This window comes from Mobula birostris, assembly GCF_030028105.1.
Source record: "Mobula birostris isolate sMobBir1 chromosome 26 unlocalized genomic scaffold, sMobBir1.hap1 SUPER_26_unloc_1, whole genome shotgun sequence".
Classification (NCBI taxonomy): Eukaryota; Metazoa; Chordata; class Chondrichthyes; order Myliobatiformes; family Myliobatidae; genus Mobula; species Mobula birostris.
This window is the reverse complement of record NW_027274039.1, coordinates 151,628-175,429: the sequence shown is the minus strand read 5'-3', so window position 1 is coordinate 175,429 and position 23,802 is coordinate 151,628. Positions and strand designations below refer to the sequence as shown.

The 23,802-nt window shown below is 44.3% G+C and overlaps 1 protein-coding gene across 2 annotated transcripts in view; it reads left to right on the top strand.

Moving 5' to 3' along the window:
* The window catches only part of slc5a5 (solute carrier family 5 member 5), a 95,604-nt gene that overhangs the window by 56,649 nt on the left and 15,153 nt on the right, over positions 1-23,802 (top strand). For both annotated transcript variants that reach the window (XM_072249933.1, XM_072249931.1), the window contains 2 exons: positions 8,269-8,339; positions 10,126-10,212. In XM_072249933.1, coding sequence (XP_072106034.1) covers positions 8,269-8,339; positions 10,126-10,212 — 158 coding nt within the window. The remainder of the gene's footprint in view (positions 1-8,268; positions 8,340-10,125; positions 10,213-23,802) is intronic.

Here is a 23,802-nt window from a genome sequence, read left to right as displayed (position 1 = left end):
ATGTGTGTGAGGCCAGTTTTCTGTGCTCGATGTCAGATGTAGGAAGTCCAGGAGACTCCCAGATTCCCGGACAACCGCATCTGCGCCAGGTGCATCGAGCCGCAGCTCCTTAGGGACCATGTAAGGGAACTGGAGATGCACCTTTGTCTGGTCAGTGAAAGTGAGGAGGTGATAGAGAGGAGCTATAGGCAGGTTGTCACTCCAGGGCCTCGGGTGACAGATAAATGGTAACAGTTAGGAGAGGGAAGGGCAGGAGACAGATACCAGAGAGTACCCCAGTGGCTGTTCCCCTTAACAATAAGTACTCTTGTTTGAGTACTGTTAGGGGGGACGGCCTACCTGGGGGAAGTAACAGTGGTTGTGCCTCTGGCACAGAGTCTGGCCCTGTGGCTCAGAAGGGTAGGGAAAGGAAGAGGAAGGCAGCAATGATAGGGGACTCTATAGTTAGGGGGTCAGACAGGCGATTCTGTGGACGCAGTACAGTAACGCGGATGGTAGATTGCCTCCCAGGTGCCAGGGTCCGGGATGTTTCTGATCGCATCTATGATATCATGAAGTGGGAAGGAGAACAGCCAGAAGACATGGTACATATTGGTACCAACGACATAGCCAGGAAAAGGGAGGAGGTCCTGAAAACAGACTATAGGGAGTTAGGAAGGAAGTTGAGAAGTAGGACCTCAAAGGTAGTCATCTCAGGATTACTGCCTGTGCCATGTGACAAAGAAACAGAGAAACATAGAAAACCTACAACACAATACAGGCCCTTCAGCCCACAAAGCTGTGCCGAACATGTCCTTTCCTTCAAACTACCTAGGCTTACCCATAGCCCTCTATTTTTTCTAAGCTCCATATATCCATCCAGGAGTCTCTTAAAAGACCCTATCATTTCCGTCTCCACCGCAGCCGCTGGCAGCCCATTCCACACAGTTACCATTCTCTGCGTAAAAAACTTACCCCGGATATCTCCTCTGTACCTATTTCCAAGCACCTCGAAAACTATGCCCTCTCATGCTATCCATTTCAGCCCTGGGAAAAAGCCTCTGACTATTCACACGATCAATGCCTCTCATTATCTTATACACCTCTATCAAGTCACCTCTTATCCTCCGTCGCTCCAAGGAGAAAAGGCCGAGTTCACACAACCTATTCTCATAAGGCATGCTCCCCAATCCAAGCAACATCCTTGTAAATCTCCTCTGCACCCTTTCTATGGTTTCCACATCCTTCCTGCAGTGAGGCAACCAGAAGTGAGCACAGTACTCCAAGTGGGGTCTGACCAGGGACCTATATAGCTGCAACATTACCTCTCGGCTCTTGAACTCAATCCCAAAGTTGATGAAGGTCATCGAGCTGCCTCTCCAGTTCCTTAACACGGTCCCTAAGGAGCTGCAGCTCAACGCACCTAGTACAGATGAAGGCTACGCAGGTTGACTCCCTGTTTAAGAAGGCATACGGTGCATTGGCCTTCATAAACCATGGGATTGAGTTTAAGAGCCGAGGGGTAATGTTGCAGCTATATAGGACCCTGGTCAGACCCCACTTGGAGTACTGTGCTCAGTTCTGGTTGCCTCACTACAGGAAGGATGTGGAAACCATAGAAAGGGTGCAGAGGAGATTTACAAGGATGTTGCCTGGATTGAGGAGCATGGCTTTTGAGAACAAGATGAGTGAACTCAGTCTTTTCTCCTTGGTGCGACAGAGGATGAGAGGTGACATGATAGAGGTGTATGAGATGATGAGAGGCATTGATCGTGTGGATAGTCAGAGGCTTTTTCCCAGGGCTGAAATGGATAGCACAAAAGGGCATAGTTTTAAGGTTCCTGGAAATAGGTGAAGAGGGGTACGTTTTTTACACAGAGAACGGTGAGTGTGTGGAATGGGCTGCTGGCGGCGGCGGTGGAGATGGAAACGATAGGGTCTTTTAAGTGACTCCTGGACAGGTACATGGAGCTTAGAAAAATAGAGGGCTATGGGTAAGCCTAGGTAGTTCTAAGGCAAGGACATGTTCGGCACAGCTTTGTCAGCCGAAGGTCTTGTATTGTGCTGTAAGTGTTCTATACTTCTATGTTTCTAATGTGTTGGCGTGTGACCATGGTTAAGGTGTCGGTCTAGTGATCTGAAGGTCATTAGTTCGAGCCTCAGCTGAGGCAGCGTGTTGTGTCCTTGAGCACGGCACTTAACCACACATTGCTCTGCGAGGACACTGGTGCCAAGCAATATGGGTCCTAATGCCCTTCCCTTGGACAACATTGGTGGCGTGGAGAGGGGAGACTTGCAGCATGGGCAACTGCTGGTCTTCCATACAATCTTGCCCAGGCCTGCACCCTGGAAACCTTCCAAGGCACAAATCCATGGTCTCATGAGGCTAGCGGATGCCTATAAAAAATATGTTTCTAAAAGCCTTACTTACTATATACCATATAACCATATAACAATAACAGCACGGAAACAGTCCATCCCGGCCCTTCTAGTCTGTGATGAACTCTTATTCTCACCTAATCCCACCAACCTGCACTCAGCCCATAACCCTCCATTCCTTTCCTGTCCATATTGCTGTCCAATTTAACTTTAAGCAACAACATCAAACCTGCCTCAACCACTTCTGCTGGAAGCTCGTTCCACACAGCTACCACTCTCTGAGTAAAGAAGTTTCCCCTCATGTTACCCCCAAACTTTTGCCTTTAACTCTCAACTCATGTCCTCTTGTCTGAATCTCCCCAACTCTCAATGGAAAAAGTCTATCCACGTCAACTCTATCTATCCCCCTCATAATTTTAAATACCCCTATCAAGTCCCCCCTCAACCTTCTACGTTCCAAAGAATAATGACCCAACTTGTTCAACCTTTCTTTGTAATTTAGGTGATGAAACCCAGGTAACATTCTAGTAAATTTTCACTGTACTCTCTCTATTTTGTTGACATCTTTCCTATAATTCAGAGACCAATACTGTACACAATACTCCAAATTTGGCCTCACCAATGCCTTATACAATTTCAACATTACATCCCAACTCCTATACTCAATGCTCTGATTAATAAAGGCCAGCATACCAAAAGCTTTCTTCACCACCCTATCCACATGAGATTCCACCTTCAGGGAACTATGCACCATTATTCCTAGATCCCTCTGTTCTACTGCATTCTTCAATGCCCTACCATTTACCATGTATGCCCTATTTTGATTAGTCCTACCAAAATGTAACACCTCACATTTATCAGCATTAAACTCCATCTGCCATCTTTCAGCCACTCTTCTAACTGGCATAAATCTCCCTGCAAGCTTTGAAAACCTACTTCATTATCCACAAATCCACCTATCTTAGTATCCGTTAGTCTTGCTAGACCATGGATCTGCACCTGGAAAGTCTTCACTCTCCAGGGTGCAGGCCTGGGCAAGGCTGTATGGAAGACCAGCAGTTGCCCATGCTGCAAGTTTCCCCTCGTCCAAGGGAAGGGCATTAGTCTCGTCCAAGGGAACGGCATTAGGACCCACACAGCTTGGCACCAGTGTCGTCGCAGAGCAATGTGTGATTAAGTGCCTTGCTCAAGGACACAACGTTCCCTCGGCTGAGGCTCGAACTCATGACTTTCAGGTAGCTAGTCCAAAGCCTTAACCACTTGGCCACATGATATCTTAATATCATCTGCATATTTACTAATCCAATTTACCATCCCATCATCCAGATCATTAATATATATGACAAACAACATTGGACCCAGTACAGATCCCGGAGGCACACCACTAGTCATTGACCTCCAATCTGACAAACAGTTGTCCACCATACTCTCTGGCGTCTCCCATCCAGCCACTGCTGAATCCATTTTACTACTTCAATATTAATACCTAACGATTGAACCTTCCTAACCAAGCTTCCGTGTGGGATCTTGTCAAAGGCCTTACTGAAGTCCATATAGACAATATCCACTGCTTTACCCTCGTCAACTTTCCTAGTAATCTCTTCAAAAAGTTCAATAAGATTTGTCAAACATGACCTTCCACGCACAAGTCCATGTTGACTGTTCCTGATCAGACCCTGTCTATACAGATAATTATATATACCATCCCTAAGAATACTTTCCATCAATTTACCCACCACTGACGTGAAACTCACAGGCTGATAATTGCCAGGTTTACTCTTAGAACCCTTTTTAAACAATGGAACAACATGAGCAATATGCCAATCCTCCGGCACCATCCCTGTTTCTAATGACATTTGAAATATTTCTGTCAGAGCCTCTGCTATTTCCACAATAACTTCCCTCAAGGTCCTAGGGAATATTCTGTCAGGACCCGGAGACTTATCCACTTTTATATTCCTTAAAAGCTCCAGTACTTCCTCTTCTTTAATCATTAGAGTTTCCATAACTTCCCTACCTGTTTCTCTTATCTTACCCAATTCAATATCCTTCTCCTTAGTGAATACCGAAGAAAAGAAATTGTTCAGAATCTCCCCCATCTTTTTTGGCTCCGCACATAGCTGTCCACTCTGATTCTCTAAGGGACCAATTTTATCCCTCACTATCCTTTTGTTATTAATATAATGGTAGAAACCCTCGGGATTTATTTTCACCTTACTTGCCAAAGCAACCTCATATCTTTTAGCTTTTCTAATTTCTTTCTTAAGATTCTTTTTACATTCTTTATATTCCATGAGCACCTCATTTACTCCATGCTGCCTATATTTATTGTAGATCTCTCTCTTTTCCCGAACCAAGTTTCCAATATCCCTTGAAAATCATGGCTCTCTCAAACTTTTAACCTTTCCTTTCATCCTAACAGGAACATAAAGATTCTGTACTCTCAAAATTTCACCTATAAATGACCTCCATTTCTCTATTACATTCTTCCCATAAAACAAATTGTCCCAATCCACTCCTTCTAAATCCTTTCGCATCTCCTCAAAGTTAGCCTTTCTCTAATCAAGAATCTCAACCCTGGGTCCAGACCTATCCTTCTCCATAATTATATTGAAACTAATGGCATTGTGATCACTGGACCTGAAGTGCTCCCCAACACAAACCTCCGTCACCTGACCTATCTCATTCCCTAACAGGAGATCCAACACTGCTCCTTCTCTAGTTGGTACCTCTATGTATTGCTGCAAAAAACTATCCTGCACACATTTTACAAACTCCAAACTATCCAGCCCTTTTACAGTATGGGCTTCCCAGTCTATGTGGGAAAAATTAAAATCTCCCACAATCACAACCTTGTGCTTACTACAAATACCTGCTATCTCCTTACAAATTTGCTCCTCCAATTCTCGCTCCCCATTTGGTGGTCTATAATACACCCCCATAAGAGTTACTGCACCTTTCCCATTCCTCAATTCCACCCAAATAGCTTCCTTAGATGAGCCCTCTAATCTATCCTGCCAGAGCACCGCTGTAATATTTTCTCTGACAAGCAATGCAACACCTCCCCTTCTTGCCCCTCCCATTCTATCACACCTGAAGCAATTAAATCCAGGAATATTTAGTTGCCAATCACACCCCTCCTGTAACCATGTTTCACTAATAGCTACCACGTCATACTTCCAGGTGTCAATCCATGCCTTAAGCTCCTCCACCTTTCTTATAATGCCTCTAGCATTAAAATAAATGCATTTAAGAAATTTTCCACCTCTTACTCTCTGTTTATCACTAACGGTGCAAACAACTTTACTATTTTCTTTTACTTCCTTCTTCCCTACCTCTGTTTCTACACTCTGGTTCCCCTTCCCCCTCGTATCTAGTTTAAATCCACCGGAACCTCTCTAGCAAATCTACCTGCAAGAATATTTGTCCCCCTCCAGTTCAGATGTAGACCATCCTGCTGGAACAGGTCCCACCTTCCCTGGAAAACTGCCCAATTATCTATAAATCTGAAGCCCTCCCCCCTGCACCATGTCTTCAGCCACGTGCTTCCTCACCAAAACCTCAAGTTCCCACTCCTGCACTGGTCCACTCACACGATGGCCGCTCTGCTTTGACCCTGCTTTACTCTTATTTGCTCTGCTAATGAATCACGAATCGATTGGTTCACCGCTAACGCGCTGAGTCCCATGATTGCTCCTTTCTTAAAATATTCTCCCCGACTTGTGTGAAGCTGTCTCTCTTCGAATCTTTCATCTGTTTACTCTTTTCCATAGATGCTGCCAACCTTTTCATTTCTTCTACTAAAGTGCATGACCACAAACTTCATGACACTGTGTTCCATCTTCCACTTCTTTGCCCATTCTGCTAATCTGTTTAAGTCCTTCTGTAGCCTCTCTACTTCCTCAAAACTACCTGTATCGTCTACAAACTTTGCAACAAAGCCATCAATTCTATCATCCAATGACATAAAAAGAATCAGTCCCAACACAGACCGCTGAAGAACACCACTATTCAGTGGCAGCAAACAAGAAAAGGCTCCCTGTCTTTCCACTCTCTGCCTCTTGCCAATCAGCCACTGTTTTATCCATGCTAGAATCTGTCGTGTTATACCATGAGCTCATTGCTTGTTAAGCAACCTCATGTGTGGCACATTCTCAAAGGCCTTCTGAAAATCCAAATACACAACATCAATCGATTCTCCTTTGTCAATGCTGCTTGTTATTTCTTCAAAGAATTCCAACAAATTTGTCAGGTAAGATTTTCCCTTGAAGAAACTACGCTGACTAGAACCTATTATATCATATGCCTCCAATATGCCAAAACCACTTCTTTAACAGTCAACTCCAACGCCTTCCCCATCCTTTCTTCTGCATCTCTCCCTTCTTGAAGAGTGGAGCAACATTTGCAATTTTCTGTCATCCAGAACCATTCCAGAATTTAGTGATTCTTGAAAGATCATTATTAATGCCTCCACAATCTCTTCAGCCACCTCTTTCAGAACTCTACAGAGTACACCATCTGGTCCGAGTGACTTATCTACCTTCAGACCTTTCAATTTCCCAAGAACCCTCTCTCTAGTTATGGTAACTTCACACACTTCATGATCCCGACACCTCAAACTTCACTGCCATTGTCTTCCACCTCCCACTTCTCTTCCCTCATCCCCTTCATCTTCCCCCTTATCTCCCTCCTTCCTCCCTCAAACCTTCCTCCTTCTCCTCCCTCCTGTCATTGCCTATGCCCTCTTTTTATCCCCTCCTCCTCTTTATCCCTACTCCATCACTCAATACATCCTCCGTCCCCTCATCTCCCTACTCCCTCCCCTCTTCTCCCTATTCCCTCCCCCATTACCTTCCACCATCTCTTCATCCCTTCCTTCCTCTTCATCCCATCTTCCCTCCCCATCTCCTCCTCCCTTTCCTTATCTCTTCCTCCCCCTCATAATTTTATCCCCTCATACCCTCCTCCCTCCCTCATAACCACCTCCCTCCCACATCCTCTCAAACCTCCCGTTCTTCGACCTTCATCTCCTCCTCCCTCCCCTCATCCCCTCCTCATTTTCTTATCCCCTCCCTCTCCTCACCTCTGCCTTCCCATCCCCTCCTTCCTTCCTCATGCTCCCATCCCTTCTTTCAACCCTTCCTCAAGCTGCTCATTTCCTTTCTCCCTCATCCCTTCCTCCCTCTGTCATCCCTTCCTCTCTCCATTATTCCCTCCTCCCCTCATCCCTTCCTCCCTCCCTCATTCCCTCCTCAATCCATTCATCCCTTCCTCTTTCCAATTATACACTCCTCCCTCCCTACCTTCTCCCTTCCCTTTCCCCTCCTCCCTCCCGCCTCCTCTCATCCCTTTCTCTCTCTCTGCTCATCCACTCTTCTCTCCCGTCATCCCCTCCTCCCTCCATAATATCTCCTCCTACCCTCCTCTTCCTCACCTCAGATCCTCCTCTCTTCCCTCAGCCCCTCCTTTTCCCTCATCGCCTTCCCCTTTCCTCATTCCCTCATCCTTTCCTCCCTCCCTTCATCATTCTGCTCCCTCCTCTCAACACTTCCTCTGTCCCCTCATCTCCCTCATCCCTCCCTCATCCTCACCTCCCACATGTACTTCTCCTCTCTCCTCTTCACCCTCCTCTTTCTCTATCCTCCTCCCTCCTCATCCCCTCTTCTCTCCACTCATGTACATCTCCCTCCCCTCATCCCCTCTTCTCACCCCTCCTTCATCTGCCTCTCCTCCCTTCCTCCCTCCTGTACACTCTGAATCCTTTCTCCCCTCACTCCTTTGACATACTCCTTCAAACTGCCTATTAGATGGTTTGCTCATGTTTGTCAGGTGAGTCAGTGGCTGACATTCCTAGTGATTTTACCGAGGCCTGGGAGGGCTGCTGAAATCATCCTCTCTGTTTCTTTACAGCCTTGTTTTACGGTTTGGTTTGCATCATATTTGCTGCTCTAGCCTCTCTCCTTGAAGGGGGCGTTCTACAGGTATGTTGGCCACATTTCCATGTTGGGGTGGCTCTGGGCTCAGATTTAGGACAGACAATGGAACAGCTCTCTGCTCAACCTTTCCATTTTTCCAGCTGAGTCATGGATCCATTTCCCCAAGACCCTGCTCCAGTGCCTCAGTGGTCCTTGCTTCTAAATGACATTTACTTCCTGATGGTCTGGGACCACAGGTACATTGAGACCCAGAGCCAACCTGGATGGCAAGTTTGCTGTGGGAAACTGACTGGGTTTTCAAGTTATTTGAGTAATTTCATAGCCAGGTCTACGGAGATCAGTAAGTTATTCATCAGACCTTTGGATCCAAATGTTGTTTTACAGACTTCCAAACAGGCAACAAATAACCTGCTGGAGGAGACAATGTGCCAAGCCACATCTGTGTGGGAAAAGAAATTGTTGATGTATTGGGACAAAACCCTGAAATGGGACTGAATTTTCCTGAAACATCAACAAATGCAGAAAGATCTTCGGCTGAATCTTTGATCTGTGCGGAAATAATGCTCTGCTAGGGTGCTATTGGTTACCTTTGCTTCCCGTTCTGGGTGTGCGCACTCCTGAACCCAGCCAGAGACTTCCTGTTTGAGAGGTCACAGAATCTAGGCGTGGCTGAGGAAAGGACCGAGTTTAGTGTGGATGAAGGAAGGGCCTAGTTAGCTATGATTGCCCCCTGTTGTGGAAGAACCTGGTTTAGCTGTGATGCCCCTCATCATTTGGGTAGGCTCTGGTATTTCCGTGATGAATCCCTCCATTAATGAAGGACCTGGTTTAGGAGTTATACTCACCCCTGTTGTGGAAGGACCTGGTTTAAGAGTGATGCTCCCCTGCTGTTGTGGAACGACCTGGTTTAACTGTGATACCCCCAACAAGTGTGGAAGGACCTCATCTGGCTGTTATGCCCCCCACCACTGGGGAAGGACTTGGATTAGCTGTGATGCCTCTAATATTTGTGGAAGGAACTGGTTGGAACTAGTTTAACTTTGATGCCCCATACATTGTGGAAGGACTTGGTTTAGTTGTGAGCCCCCAGCACTGGGGAAGGACCAAGTTTAGTTATGATGACCCCAACTGTTGTGGAAGGACCTCATTTAGCTACCATCATTGCTGAAAACCTGGTTTAGCTGTGATGATCCCTCCCCACTCTTGGGGACGGACTTGATTTAGCTGTGGTGCACCCCCGTTGGAGAATGGCCTGTTCTCTTGTGATGACCCCACCATTGAGGAAGATTTAGTTGTGATGAACTTCACCATTGGCAAAAGACATGGTTTAGTTCTGAAGCCCACCACCACTGGGGAAGGACCAATTTTACTTGTGATGCCTCCCACTGTTTGAGAAAGACTTGATTTTGTTGTGATGTCCTCCACTATTGGGGAAAGACTGAGTTTAGCTGTGACAGAAGCACTGCTGTCTCAGAGTTCCAGTGACACTGGTACATCCCAACCACACTCATCTCCATGCTTACTCCACATCCCAAAGACATGTTGACCAGTAGGTTGACTGGCCACTGTCAGTTGGTCCCAGTGTACGAGGTAGTTTGGAGAATAGTGGGGAGTTGGTGGACATATGAGAGAGTAAAGGTCATGGGGAACCAATAGGGAGTAGGGCAGTGATTAATGGGAATGCCCTGAGAGCTAGCATAGACTTGATGGGTTGAACAGCTTCCTCTATACCATGACAAATATATATTTTGTTTTACATGAGTGCCAAATGTTAACTTTATCAGGTTAGTCTTTGTATAAGATTAACTAAAATATTTCACCTTCATTCTAGGGTTCCTTCACAGTGATGAGCGTGATCAGTAATCCCTTGCTGGGGGTCTTCATCCTTGGAATATTTCTACCTGCTGCCAACACCACTGTAAGTACAGAGGAGAAGAGAAGGGATGAGAGGGCCATCCGGATGGGTAATGGGGGCAGAAGCAGAAAAATAAAAACAAAGAGAAGGGATAAAACAGAGAGTACGTAAAGCATGTCCTCCAATCCAGGTAGCATCTTGGTGAACCTCTTCTGCACCCAGTGCAATGCTTCCCTATCCTTTCCATAATGGGATGATCAGAATTGAATGTAATACTCCAGATGTGGTCTAACATTTGCAACATAACTTTCCAACTCTTCAACTCAATGCCTCAACTAATCTAGGCAACTATACCATAAGCCTTCTTTACCCACCCGATCAACTGTGTAGCCACCTTCAAGGAGCTATGTACTTGATCTCTTTGCACATCAACACGGTTAAAGGTCTTGCCCTTAATATTTTACTCTTTACATTTGATCTCCTACAATATAGCTCCTCTCATTTGGCTGAATTAAACTCCATCTGCCATTTCTCTGCCCTTATATACAACTGATCGATATCTTGTTGTATCTTTGGGAATCTAAACTATCCAAATATGCAGGCAACTGAGATCCCAGTACAAGACCCTGCAGAACATCACGAGTACAGGCCTGTGGCCAGAAGTTCCTCAATGTTCCAGTGGGCTATTGGGGTGTTGAGAGTATAATCCCATCAGAATGATTGCAAATTTCTTATCTTTGAGTGCTACCCTTAAAGACTCTGTGAATGAGTCTGCCGTTATATCCCCTCTAAGTGCATCTTTGATATTGATATTGCAACTTAACCCCCCCATCCCCCACAACCTTAACCTCCCACTCTATCTTTACTAAAACATGGAAACCTTAAGACTTGAAACATGGCTCTGGGTCTGACTCTGTGACTCAGAAGAGAAGGGGGGAGAAGAGGTGAGTGTGGTGATAGGGGATTCATTAGTTAGGGGAACAGAAAGAAGATACTCTGGGCAAGAATGAGATTCCCAGATGGTATGTTACTTCCCGGGGGTCATGGACTGGGACACCTCTGATCGAGTCACCTCAGATCGAGTCCTCAGTTTTCTTAAGTGGAGGGTGAGCAGCCAGAGGTTCTTGTCCATGTAGGACATTAGTAGGAAGATTGACAAGGTTCTGGAAAGGGAGTTCAGCAGTTAGGAGATAAGTTGAAGGGCAGGATCTCCAGGGTTGTGATCTCAGGATGTTACCCAAGCCACTTGTTAATGAGTCCTGACATAGGAAGATTATACAGTTTAACACATGACTAAGGAGGTGGTGTAGGCGGGAAGCATAAGATTTTTGGATCATTGGCTTCTCTTCCAGGGAAGATGGGACCTGTACAGAAGGGATGGTTTATACCTTCTGTTTGTACCCGGGTGTGAATTGGGATGATGTTTTTTGCAGGGAAATGTACTATGGACATGTGGTTGATGTTTAGAGATCTCTTGCAGGATGCTAGGGATAAATTTGTCCCAGTGAGGAAGATAAAGAATGGTAGGGTGAAGGAACCATGGGTGACAAGTGAAGAGGGAAATCTAGTCAGGTGCAGGAAGGCAGCATACATGAGGTTTAGGAAGCAAAGATCAGATGGGTCTATTGAGGAACATAGAGCAGCAAGAAAAGACTTTAAGAAGGGGCTGAGAAGAGCAAGAAGGGAGCATGAGAAGGCCTTGGCGAGTAGGGTAAAGGAAAACCCCAAGGCTTCTTCAATTATGTGAAGAACAAAAAGATGACAGGAGTGAAGGTAGGACCAATCAGAGATAAGGGTGGGAAGGCTGTGGAAGTGAGCGAGGTCCTCAATGAATACTTCTCTTCGGTATTCACCAATGAGAGGGAACTTGACAATGGTGAGGACAATATGAGTAAAGTCGATGTTCTGGAACATGTTGATGCTAAGGGAGAGGAGGTGTTGGAGTTGTTAAAATACATTAGGACAGATAAGTCTCCAGGCTGCTCCATGAGGCGAGGGAAGAGATTACTGAACCTCTGGCTAGGATCGTTATGTCCTCATTGTCCACGGGAATGGTACTGGAGGATTGGAGGGAGGCGAATGTTGTCCCCTTGTTCAAAACAGGTAGTAGGGATAGTCTGGGTAATTATAGACCAGTGAGACTTACGTCTGTGGTGGGAAAGCTGTTGGAAAAGATTCTTAGAGATAGGATCTATGGGCATTTAGAGAATCATGGTCTGATCAGGGACAGTCAGCATGGCTTTGTGAAGGGCAAATCATGTCTAACAAGCCTGATAGAGTTCTTTGAGGAGGTGAGTAGGCATATAGATGAGGGTAGTGTAGTGGATGTGATCTACACGGATTTTAGTAAGGCATTTGAGGGAGATGAGGCTGAGTACAGGGCTACGGTAGGAAACTTTGTCACATGGTGTGAGCAGAATTATCTGCAGCTTAATGTGAAAAAGACTAAGGAGCTGGTGGTAGACCTGAGGTACTGGTGACCCCTGTTTCCATCCAGGGGGTCAGTGTGGACATGGTGGAGGATTACAAATACCTGAGGATACAAATTGACAATAAACTGGACTGGTCAAAGAACACTGAGGCTGTCTACAAGAAGGGTCAGAGCTGTCTCTATTTCCTGAGGAGACTGAGGTCCTTTAACATCTGCCGGACGATGCTGAGGATGTTCTACGAGTCTGTGGTGGCCAGTGCTATCATATTTGCTGTTGTGTGCTGGGGCAGCAGGCTGAGGGTAGCAGACACCAACAGAATCAACAAACTCATTTGTAAGGCCAGTGAAGTTGTGGGGATGGAACTGGACTCTCTCACGGTGGTGTCTGAAAAGAGGATGCTGTCTAAGTTGCATGCCATCTTGGTCAATGTCTCCAATCCACTACATAATGTACTGGTTGGGCACAGGAGTACATTCAGCCAGAGACTCATTCCACCGAGATGCAGCACAGAGCGTCATAGGAAGTCATTCCTGCCTGTGGCCATCAAACTTTACAACTCCTCCCTTGGAGGGTCAGACACCCTGAGCCGATAGGCTGGTCCTGGACTTATTTCTAATTTACTGGATAATTTACATATTACTATTTAACTATTTATTACTATTTCTCTATTACTATTCTGTTACTATTTATTATTTCCATGACTATTACTATTTACTATTTACTAATAGTAGTATTACTATTACTATTTCTATTATTATTTATTATTTATGGTGCAACTGTAACGAAAACCAATTTCCCCTGGGATCAATAAAGTATGACTATGACTATGACTATCTGACAAGGTTCCACACGGTAGGCTTATTCAGAAAGTTAGAAGGCATGGGATCCAGGGAAGTTTGGCCAAGTGGATTCAGAATTGGCTTGCCTGCAGAAGGCAGAGGGTCGTGGTGGAGGGAGTACATTCGGATTGGAGGGTTCTGACTAGTGGTGTCCCACAAGGATCAGTTATGGGACCTCTACTTTACATGATTTTTATTAACGACCTGGATGTGGGGATAGAAGGGTGGGTTGGCAAGTTTGCAGATGACACAAAGGTTGGTGGTGTTGTAGATAGTGTAGAGGATTATTGAAGATTGCAGAGAGACATTGATAGGATGCAGGAGTGGGCTGAGAAGTGGCAGATGGAGTTCAACCCGGAAAAGTGTGAGGTGGTACACTTTGAAAGGACAAACTCCAAGGCAGAGTACAAAGTAAATCGCAGGATACTTGGTAGTGTGGAGGACCAGAGGGATGGGGGGGGGGGGGAGGGGGTGCGGGGTACATGTCCACAAATCCCTGAAAGTTGCCTCACAGGCAGATAGGGTGGTTAAGAAAGCCTATGAGGTGTTAGCTTTCAAAAGTCGAGGGATAGAGTTTAAGACTCGCGAGGTAATGATGCAGCTCTATAAAACTCTGGTTAGGCCACACTTGGAGTATTGTGTCCAGTTCTGGTCGCCTCACTATAGGACGGATGTGGAAGCATTGGAAAGGGTACAGAGGAGATTTACCAGGATACTGCCTGGTTTAGAGGGTATAGATTATGATTAGAGATTAAGGGAGCTAGGGCTCTACTCTTTGGAGAGAAGAAGGATGAGAGGAGACATGATAGAGGTGTACATGATAATAAGAGGAATAGATAGAGTGGATAGCCAGCGCCTCTTCCCCAGGGCACCACTGCTCAATACAAGAGGACGTGGCTTTAAGGTAAGGGGTGGGAAGTTCAAGGGAGATATTAGAGGAAGGTTTTTTACTCAGAGAGTGGTTGGTGCGTGGAATGCACTGCCTGAGTCAGTGGTGGAGGCAGATACGTTAGTGAAGTTTAAGAGACTACTAGACAGGTATATGAAGGAATTTAAGGTGGAGGGTTATATGGAAGGCAGGGTTTGAGGGTCGGCTCAACATTGTGGGCTGAAGGGCCTGTACTGTGCTGTACTATTCTATGTTCTATCTCTATGTACCTGAACTAGAAGGGGACTAATATCCTAGTGCAAAGGTTTGCTAATGCTGCACAGAGAGGTTTATACTAGAGCTGCAGGGGGATGGGAACCAAAGTGCCTGAACAGATATTGGAGAGGTTGTGGAGACAGATGTTTTTAAGACCTCAGGTAGTTAGGAACCAAAAGGTTGACCATGATGTGACTAGTGTCCTGATGCGCATATATTTCAATGCAGGAAGTATTGGAGGAAAGGCAGGTGAGCACAGGGCATGGACCGACACATGGAATTATGATATTGTAGCCATTAGTTGGACTTGGTTGCAGGAGGGGAAGGACTGGCAGATCAATATTCCACGGTTCTGTTGTTTTATGTGTGAGAGAGCAGGAGGGAGAAATGACATTACTCATCATGGAAAATGTCACAGTTAAGCTCAGTCAGGACAGTCTGGAGAACTCGTCTAGTCAGGTGTTATAGCTGGAGCTGAGGAATAAAAAAATATATACATGTTAATGGACCAATATTATAGATCACCCAACAGTACAAGGGATTCAGAGGAACAAATTTGTAGAGAATTTGCAACTATTGCAAACTGTTGGGAGTTTGTGAAGTGATCAGACTCGCTTCAGGAAGTCTGATCACCTGGCTGTACTTCTACTCCCTGACTATAGGCAGAGACTGAAGACTGCAGCACCAGTAGTGAGGTATGGACAAGGGAAGCACAGGAGCACTTACAGGACTGCTTTGAATTGGTGGACTGGACTGTATTCAGGGATTCATCTTCGAATCTGGATGAGTATGCTAAAATTGTTACCAATAGGAAATAGACAATAGGTGCAGGAGTAGGCCATTCAGCCCTTCAAGCCAGCACCGCCATTCACTGTGATCATGGCTGATCATCCACGATCAGTACCCCGTTCCTGCCTTCTCCCCATATCCCTTGACTCCGCTATCACTAAGAGCTCTATCTAACCCTTTCTTGAAAGCATCCAGAGAATTGGCCTCCACTGCCTTCTGAGGCAGAGCATTCTACAGATCCACAACTCTCTGGGTGAAAAAGTTTTTCCTCAACTCCATTCTAAATGGCCTACCTCTTATTTTCAAACTGTGGCCTCTGGTTCTGGACTCCCCCAACATCAGGAACATGTTTCCTGCCTCTAGTGTGTCCAATCCCCTAATAATCTTACATGTTTCAATCAGATCCCCTCTCATCCTTCTAATTTCCAGTGTATACAAGCCCAGTCGCTCCAATCTTTCAACATATGACAGTCCCACCATCCCGGGAATTAACCTCGTGAACCTACGCTGCACTCCCTCAATAGCAAGAATGTCCTTCCTCAAATTTGGAGACCAAAACTGTACACAATACTCCAGCAACACACATCAAAGTTGCTGGTGAACGCAGCAGGCCAGGCAGTATTCCTAGGAAGAGGTACAGTTGACGTTTCAGGCCGAGACCCTTCAAAGGGTCTTGGCCTGAAACGTCGACTGTACCTCTTCCTAGAGATGCTGTCTGGCCTGCTGCATTCACCAGCAACTTTTATGTGTGTTGCTTGAATTTCCAGCATCTGCAGAATTCCTGTTGTTTGCGTTTTTAAAAACAATACTCCAGGTGTGGTCTCACCAGGGCCCTGTACAACTGCAGAAGGACCTCTTTGCTCCTATACTCAACTCCCCTTGTTATGAAGGCCAACATGCCATTAGCTTTCTTCACTGCTGGCTGTGCCTGCATGCTTACTTTCAGTGACTGATGAATAAGGACACCTAGATCTCATTGTACCTCCCCTTTTCCTAACTTGACACCATTCAGATAGCAATCAGCCTTCCTGTTCTTGCCACCAAAGTGGATAACCTCACATTTATCCACATTAAACTGCATCTGCCCACTCACCCAACCTGTCCAAGTCATCCTGCATTATCTCAACATCCTCCGCACATTTCACACTGCCACACAGCTTTGTGTCATCTGCAAATTTGCTAATGTTACTTTTAAGCCTTTCATCTAAATCATTAATGTATATTGTAAATAGCTGTGGTCCCAGCACCGAACCTTGCAGTACCCCACCAGTCACTGTCTGCCATTCTGAAAGGGACCCATTAATCCCTACTCTTTGTTTCCTGTCCGCCAACCAATTTTCTATCCATGTCAGTACCCTACCCCCAATACCATGTGCTCTAATTTTGCCCACCAATCTCCTATGTGGGACCTTATTAAAGGCTTTCTGAAAGTCCAGGTACACTACATCCACTGGCTTTCCCTCGTCCATTTACATAGTTACATCCTCAAAAAATTCCAGAAGATTAGTCAAGCATGATTTCCCCTTCGTAAATCCATGCTGACTTGGACCGATCCTGTTACTGCTATCCAAATGTGCCGCTATTTCATCTTTTATAATTGACTCTAGCAACATCCCCACCACTGATGTCAGGCTAACTGGTCTATAAATCCCTATTTTCTCTCTCCCTCCTTTCTTAAAACGTGGGATAACATTAGCTACCCCCCAGTCCTCAGGAACTGATCCTGAATCTATAGAACATTGGAAAATGATTACCAATACGTACATGATTTCTAGAGCCACCTCCTTTTGGTGGCCCTGGGGATTTATCAGCCTTCAGACCCAACAGTCTATCCAACACCATTTTCTGCCGAATGTGAATCTCCTTCAGTTCCTCCATTACCCTAGGTCCTCCGACCATTATTACACCTGGGAGATTGTTCGTGTCTTCCCTAGTGAAGACAGATCCAAAGTACCTGTTTAACTCGTCTGCCATTTCCTTGTTCCCCGTAATAAATTCACCCGTTTCTGTCTTCAAGGGCCCAACTTTGGTCTTAACTAATTTTTTGCTCTTCAAGTACCTAAAGAAGCTTTTACTATCCCCCTTTATATTCTTGGCTAGCTTACCTTCATATCTCATCTTTTCTCCCCTTATTGCTTTTTTAGTTATCCTCTGTTGCTCTTTAAAAGTTTCCCAGTCCTCTGGCTTCCTGCTCACCTTTGCTATGTTATACTTCTCTTTTATTTTTATGCTGTACTTGACTTCCCTTGTCAGCCACGGTCGCCCCTTACTCCCCTTAGAACCTTTCTTCCTCTTCGGAATGAACTGACCCTGCACCTTCTGTATTATTCCAAGAAGTACCTGCTATTGTTGTTCCACTGTCATCCCTGCTAGGGTATCTTTCCAGTCAACTTTGGCCAGCTCCTCCCTCATGGCTCCATAGACCCTTTGTTCAACTGCAATACTGTCACTGCCGATTTTCCCTTCTCTCTCTCAAATTATAGATTAAAACTTATCATATTATGGTCACTACCTCCTAATGGCTCCTTTACCTCGAGTTCCCTTATCAAATCCGGTTCATTACACAACACTAAATCCAGAATTGCCTTCTCCCTGGTGGGTTCCAGCACAAGCTGCTCTGAAAATCCATCTCGGAGGCACTCCACAAGCTCCCTTTCTTGGGGTCCAGTACCAACCTGATTTTCCCAGTTTACCTGCATATTGAAATCCCCCATAACAACCGTAGCATTACCTTTGCGACATGCCAATTTTAACTCTTGATTCAACTTGCCCCTATATCCAGGCTACTGTTTGGGGGCCTGTAGATAACTCCCATTAGGGTCTTCTTGCCCTTACAATTTCTCAGTTCTATCCATACTGACTCTACATCTCCTGATTCTATGTCCCCCCTCGCAAGGGACTGAACTTCAGTCCTCACCAACAGAGCCACCCCACCCCCTCTGCCCACCTGTCTGTCCTTTCAATAGGACGTAAAGCCTTGAATATTCATTTCCCAGTCCTGGTCCTCTTGCAGCCATGTCTCTGTTATTCCTACAACATCATACTTGCCAACTTCATGGATGAGTGTGTGCCTACAAAGACTTACTGTATATTCCCAAATCAAAAGCCATGGATGAACCAGGAGTACGTCATCTGCTGAAGGCTAGATCTGTGGTATTCAAGTCTGGTGACCCAGGCCTGCACCAGAAAACCAGGTATGATTTGCAGAGGGCTATTTCAAGGACGAAGAGACAATTTCGAATGAGATTGGTGGCAACATCGGATGTATGACAATTCTGTCAGGTTTTGCAAGACATTACTTCCTACAAGGCAAAACCCAATAGCATGATTGGCAGTGATGTTTCACTACTAAATGAACTCAATGCCTTCTATGCCCACTTTGAAAGGGAGAATATAACTACAGCTGTGAAGATCCCTGCTGCATCTAATGACCCTGTGATCTCCGTTTCAGAGGCCTGATGTTAGGCTGTCTTTCAAGAGAGTGAACTCTTGCAAGGCGGTATGTTCCAATGGAGTACCTGGTAAGGCTTTGAAAATCTGTGCCAACACACTGGCGGTAGTGTTCACGGACATTTTCAACTTCTCACTGATATGGGCAGAAGTTCCCACTTGCTTCAAAAAGGCAACAATTATACCTGTGCCTATGTGAGCTGCCTTAATGACTATCGCCTGGTAGCACTCACATCAACAGTGATGAAATGCTTTGAGAGGTTGGTCATGACGAGAACGAACTCCAGCCTCAGTAGGACCTGGACCCATTGAAATTTGCCTAGCATCACAATAGGTCAATGGCAGACACAATCTCAATGGCTCTCCACACGGTTTTAGACCACCTGGACAACACAAACACCTACGTCAGGATGCTGTTCATCAGCTATAGCTCAGCATTTAATACCATCATTCCCACAATCCTGATTGAGAAGTTGCAGAACCTGGGTCTCTGTACCTCCCTCTGCAATTGGATCTTTGACTTCCTAACCAGAAGATCACAATCTGTACGGATTGGTGACAACATATCTTCCTCGCTGACGATTAACACTGGCGCACCTCAGCTGTGTGCTTAGCCCACTGTTCTACTATCTATATACACATGACTATGTGGCTAGGGGTAGCTCAAATACAATCTATAAATTTGCTGATAATACAACCATTGTTGGTAGAATCTCAGGTGGTGACGAGAGGGCGTACAGGAGTGAGATATGCCAACTAATGGAGTGATGCCGCAGCAACGACCTGGCACTCAACGTCAGTAAGATGAAAGAGCTGATTGTGGTCTTCAGGAAGGGTAAGACGAAGGAACACATACCAATCTTCACAGAGGGATCAGAAGTGGAGAGAGTGAGCAGTTTCAAGTTTCTGAGTGTCAAGATCTCTGAGGATCTAACCTGGTCCCAACATATCGATGTAGTTATAAAGAAGGCAAGACAGCGATTATACTTCATTAAGAGTTTGAAGAAATTTGGTATGTCAACAAATACACTCAAAAACTTCTATAGATATACTGTGGAGAGTATTCTGACAGGCTGCATCACTGTCTGGTATTGGGTGGGGGGGGCACTACTGCACAGGACCGAAATAATCTGCAGAGGGTTGTAAATTTAGTCGGCTCCATCTTGGGTACTAGCCTACAAATACCCAAGTCATCTTCAAGGAGTGGTGTCTCAGAAAGGCAGTGTCCATTATTAAGGACCTCCAGCACCCAGGGCATGGCCTTTTCTCACTGTTTACCATCAGGTAGGAGGTAGAGAAGCCTGAAGGCACACACTCAGCGATTCAGGAACAGCTTCTTCCCCTCTGTCATCTGATTCCTAAATGGACATTGACACTTGAACACTCCCTCACTTTTATAATATATTTTATTTCTGTTTTGTGCATGATTTTTAATCTATTCAATATACGTTTTCTGTAATTGATTTCCTTATTTTTTTCTTCTTCTATATTATGTATTGCATTGAATCACTGTCGCTAAGTTAACAAATTTCATGATACATGCTGATAATAAACCTGATTTTGATTCTGAACTTTTGCAAGAAATATTGGGTTGTGATAGTAGGTGATTTTAACTTTCCATATATTGTCTGAGAGTCCCATACTGTAAAAGGGCTGGATGGGAAAGAGTTTGTCAAAGATGTTCTGAAAAGTTTCCTTAATCATTAAATACAAGTTCCAGCAAGAGAGTATGCAATAGAAACATCATCATCATCATCAGGTGCTGTGCCCGGTCTGAGCTTTGACTACCATAGCCCACACACTCCTGTTTCGGATCAAGTGGATCAATTCATTGGTATTCATTTCCTGTTCCCTGGCTGCTGTCTCCATCATCATTTGTCTTTGTCTTCCTCTTGCTTTCTTCCCTTCAATCTTTCCCATAATTACCGGGCATTCTAACTCCTCTCTCCTAATCACATGTCCAATGAAGTTATGTTGCCTTTTCATGATCTCATACATTATTTCTCTTTTTGTGATTGCTTTGTTCATGACATCCTCATTAGATAATCGTTTCATCCATGATATTCTTTGCATCCTCCTCAAAAACCACATCTCTGCTGCTTCAATTCGTTTCCTGATGTAACTAGATATTGTCCAACATTCTGAGCCATATAACATAACTGGATAAATGGAACATTTCAGTACTCTGAGGCGGGTTGTCATGCCTAGTTTAGTATTGGTCAGTATACTCTTCATTCTCATAAAGGTGTCTTTTGCCATCCCTATTCTTCTTTTGATGTCCATGTCGCACCTGCCATCTGATGTCACCCAGCTTCCTAAGTAGCAAAAGTTCTGTACTTGTTTTATGTCTTCGCCACTTATTCTCAGCCTGCAGATAGGATTCTCCTTCTTTTTGGATATCACCATACATTCTGTCTTTTTGCAATTGATAGATAGACCCATTTTTGCACTTTCTTCAACAACTATATCAATTAAGTTTTGTAGTTCTTCCTCCATACTTGCAATTAACACAGTGTCATCTGCATATCTGAAATTATTGATGTTTTCACCGCCAACTTTGATTCCCAAGACGTCTCTTATTTTTTGTAATATTGTTTCACCTTACACATTAAACAAATCAGGGGAGAAAATACACCCTTGTCTAAGGCCGCTCTTGATTTTCATAAACTGACTCACTTCTCCATCTATTCTTACAGCGGAAGTTTGTTCCCAGTACAGATTTCTGATTAGGCGGAGGTCTTTTGAATCTAGATCTAGAGTTTTCTGTAATATTTCAAATAACTTATTGTGCTTCACTTTGTCAAATGCTTTTGTGTAGTCGATAAAACAAACAAATCTTTTTGCACTTGAATAGCTCATTCTGATAGTATCCTTAACATCAATACATCAATATTGCGTTTCTTGTACCTTTGTCTTTCACAAAACCACATTGTTCTTTACCTATTTCAGCTTGTATCTTACTTTTAGCTCTTGTCATCAAAATTCTTAGAAGTATCTTAGTGATATGACTCATTAAACTAATGGTACTATGTAATTCATGTTCTATTGCTCCAGGTTTCTTAGGAAGAGTGATAATACTGATTTTTTCATCTCTTCTGGTATTATTCCAGTCTCATAAATGTCCATTGATTAAATCAGTAAGTTTTTCGATTCCATAATCTTCAAGGGCGATAATTTGTTCTATTACTAATTCATCAGGACCTGCTGCCTTTCCTTTCTTCATCTTATTTATTGCATTACGAACTTCAGATTTTAAAATACTTGGACCTTCAATGTTTTCCTTAATTTCTGGTTTTTCGCCTCAATTGTCTTCAAACAATTCCTGAATATACTCAGTCCATCTGTTCATAATCTCATCTTTTTCCATGATAATGGTACCGTCCTTTGCTTTTAAACATCCGCCTGAAGAACAGAGGAGCTTTTTACCAGTGATATTCTTGATTTGTTGATGTAACCTTTTTGGATCAGTAACAGGGATTCTTTCTATTTGCTCACATTCCTGGTTTAACCATTCTTCTTTGGCTTTTTGACATAAGCGTTAATAGAAACATAGAAAACGAACAGCACAATACTGGCCCTTCGGCCCTCAATACTGTGCCGAACATGTACTTACTTTAGAAATTACCTAGGGTATCCCATAGCCCTCTATTTTCCTAAACTCCATGTATCTATCCAGGAGTATCTTAAAGGACCCTATTGTATCAGCAATACTTGATCTGTTATTAGGGAGTGAGACAGGGCAGGTGACAGAAGTTTGTATAGGTGAACACTTTGCACCTGGAGATCATAATGCCATTAGTTTCAAAGTACAGTAAGTATGGAAAAAGATAGGTCTGGTCTGCAGGTCGGGATTCACAGTTGGAGAAAAGCCAATTTTGATGGTATCAGAAAATATCTGTCAGGTGTGTATTGGGAAGTTGTTTTCTGGCAAAGGTCTACTTGTTAAATGGGAGGCCTTCAAAGGTGAAATATGAGAGTACAAAGCTTGTACGTGCCTGTCAGAATAAAAGGTAAAAATAACAGGTTTCGGGAACCTTGCTTTTCAAGAGACATTGAGGCTCTGGTTAATAAAAGAAAAGGAGCGGCATAGTAGGTACTATTGGGGTGCTTATGGAGTATGAGAAATGCAGGGGAACACTTAAGAAGGAAATCAGGAGGGCTAAAAGAAGGCATGAGGTTGCCCTTGCAGACAAGTTGAAGGAGAATCCTACAGGATTCTACAGATATGTTAAGAGCAAAAGGATTGCAAGGAACAAAAGTGGTCCTCTAGAAGATCAGAATTGTAATCCATGCATGCAGCCAAAAGAGATGGGGGAGATATAAATGAATTTTTTACATCTGTAATTACTCAGATGGTGACTGATCTCTGTGGTACTCCACTAGTCATGGGCAGCTATCTACTACCACACTCTCGCTTCTCCCACAAAGCCAATGTCTAATCCAATTTACTACCTCATCTTGTATGCCGAATGACTGATCCTTCTTGACCAATCTCCCATGCGGACCTTGTCAAATGCCTTCCATGTGGACAACATCCACTACCTTACCTTCAACTTTACTGGTAATTTCCTTGTATAATTCTATAAGATTGGTTAGTGACGAAAAAAGAAAATAAGGTTGAAAGAATACAGAGAAAATTTTCAAAGATTTTGCTGGGACTAGAGGACCTGAGTTATAAGGAAAGATTAAATAGGTTAGGACTTGATTCCTTGGAAGGTTGAAGATTGAGGGGAGATTTAATAGAGGTAGACAAAATTATGATATGTATAGATAGAGTAAATGCAAGCAGGCTTTTCTACTAAGTTTGGTTGGGACTACAACTAGAAGTCATGGGTTAAGGGTATAAGGTGAAAGGTTTAATTGGAAAATGGGGGAACTTCTTCAGTCAGAGGGTTGTGAGAGTGTTGAATAAGCTGCTAGTGCAAGTGGTGCATGTCAGCTTGATTTCAACATTTCCAGAAAAGGCAGTTTAAATAATTCGGCACAGACAAGATGGGCC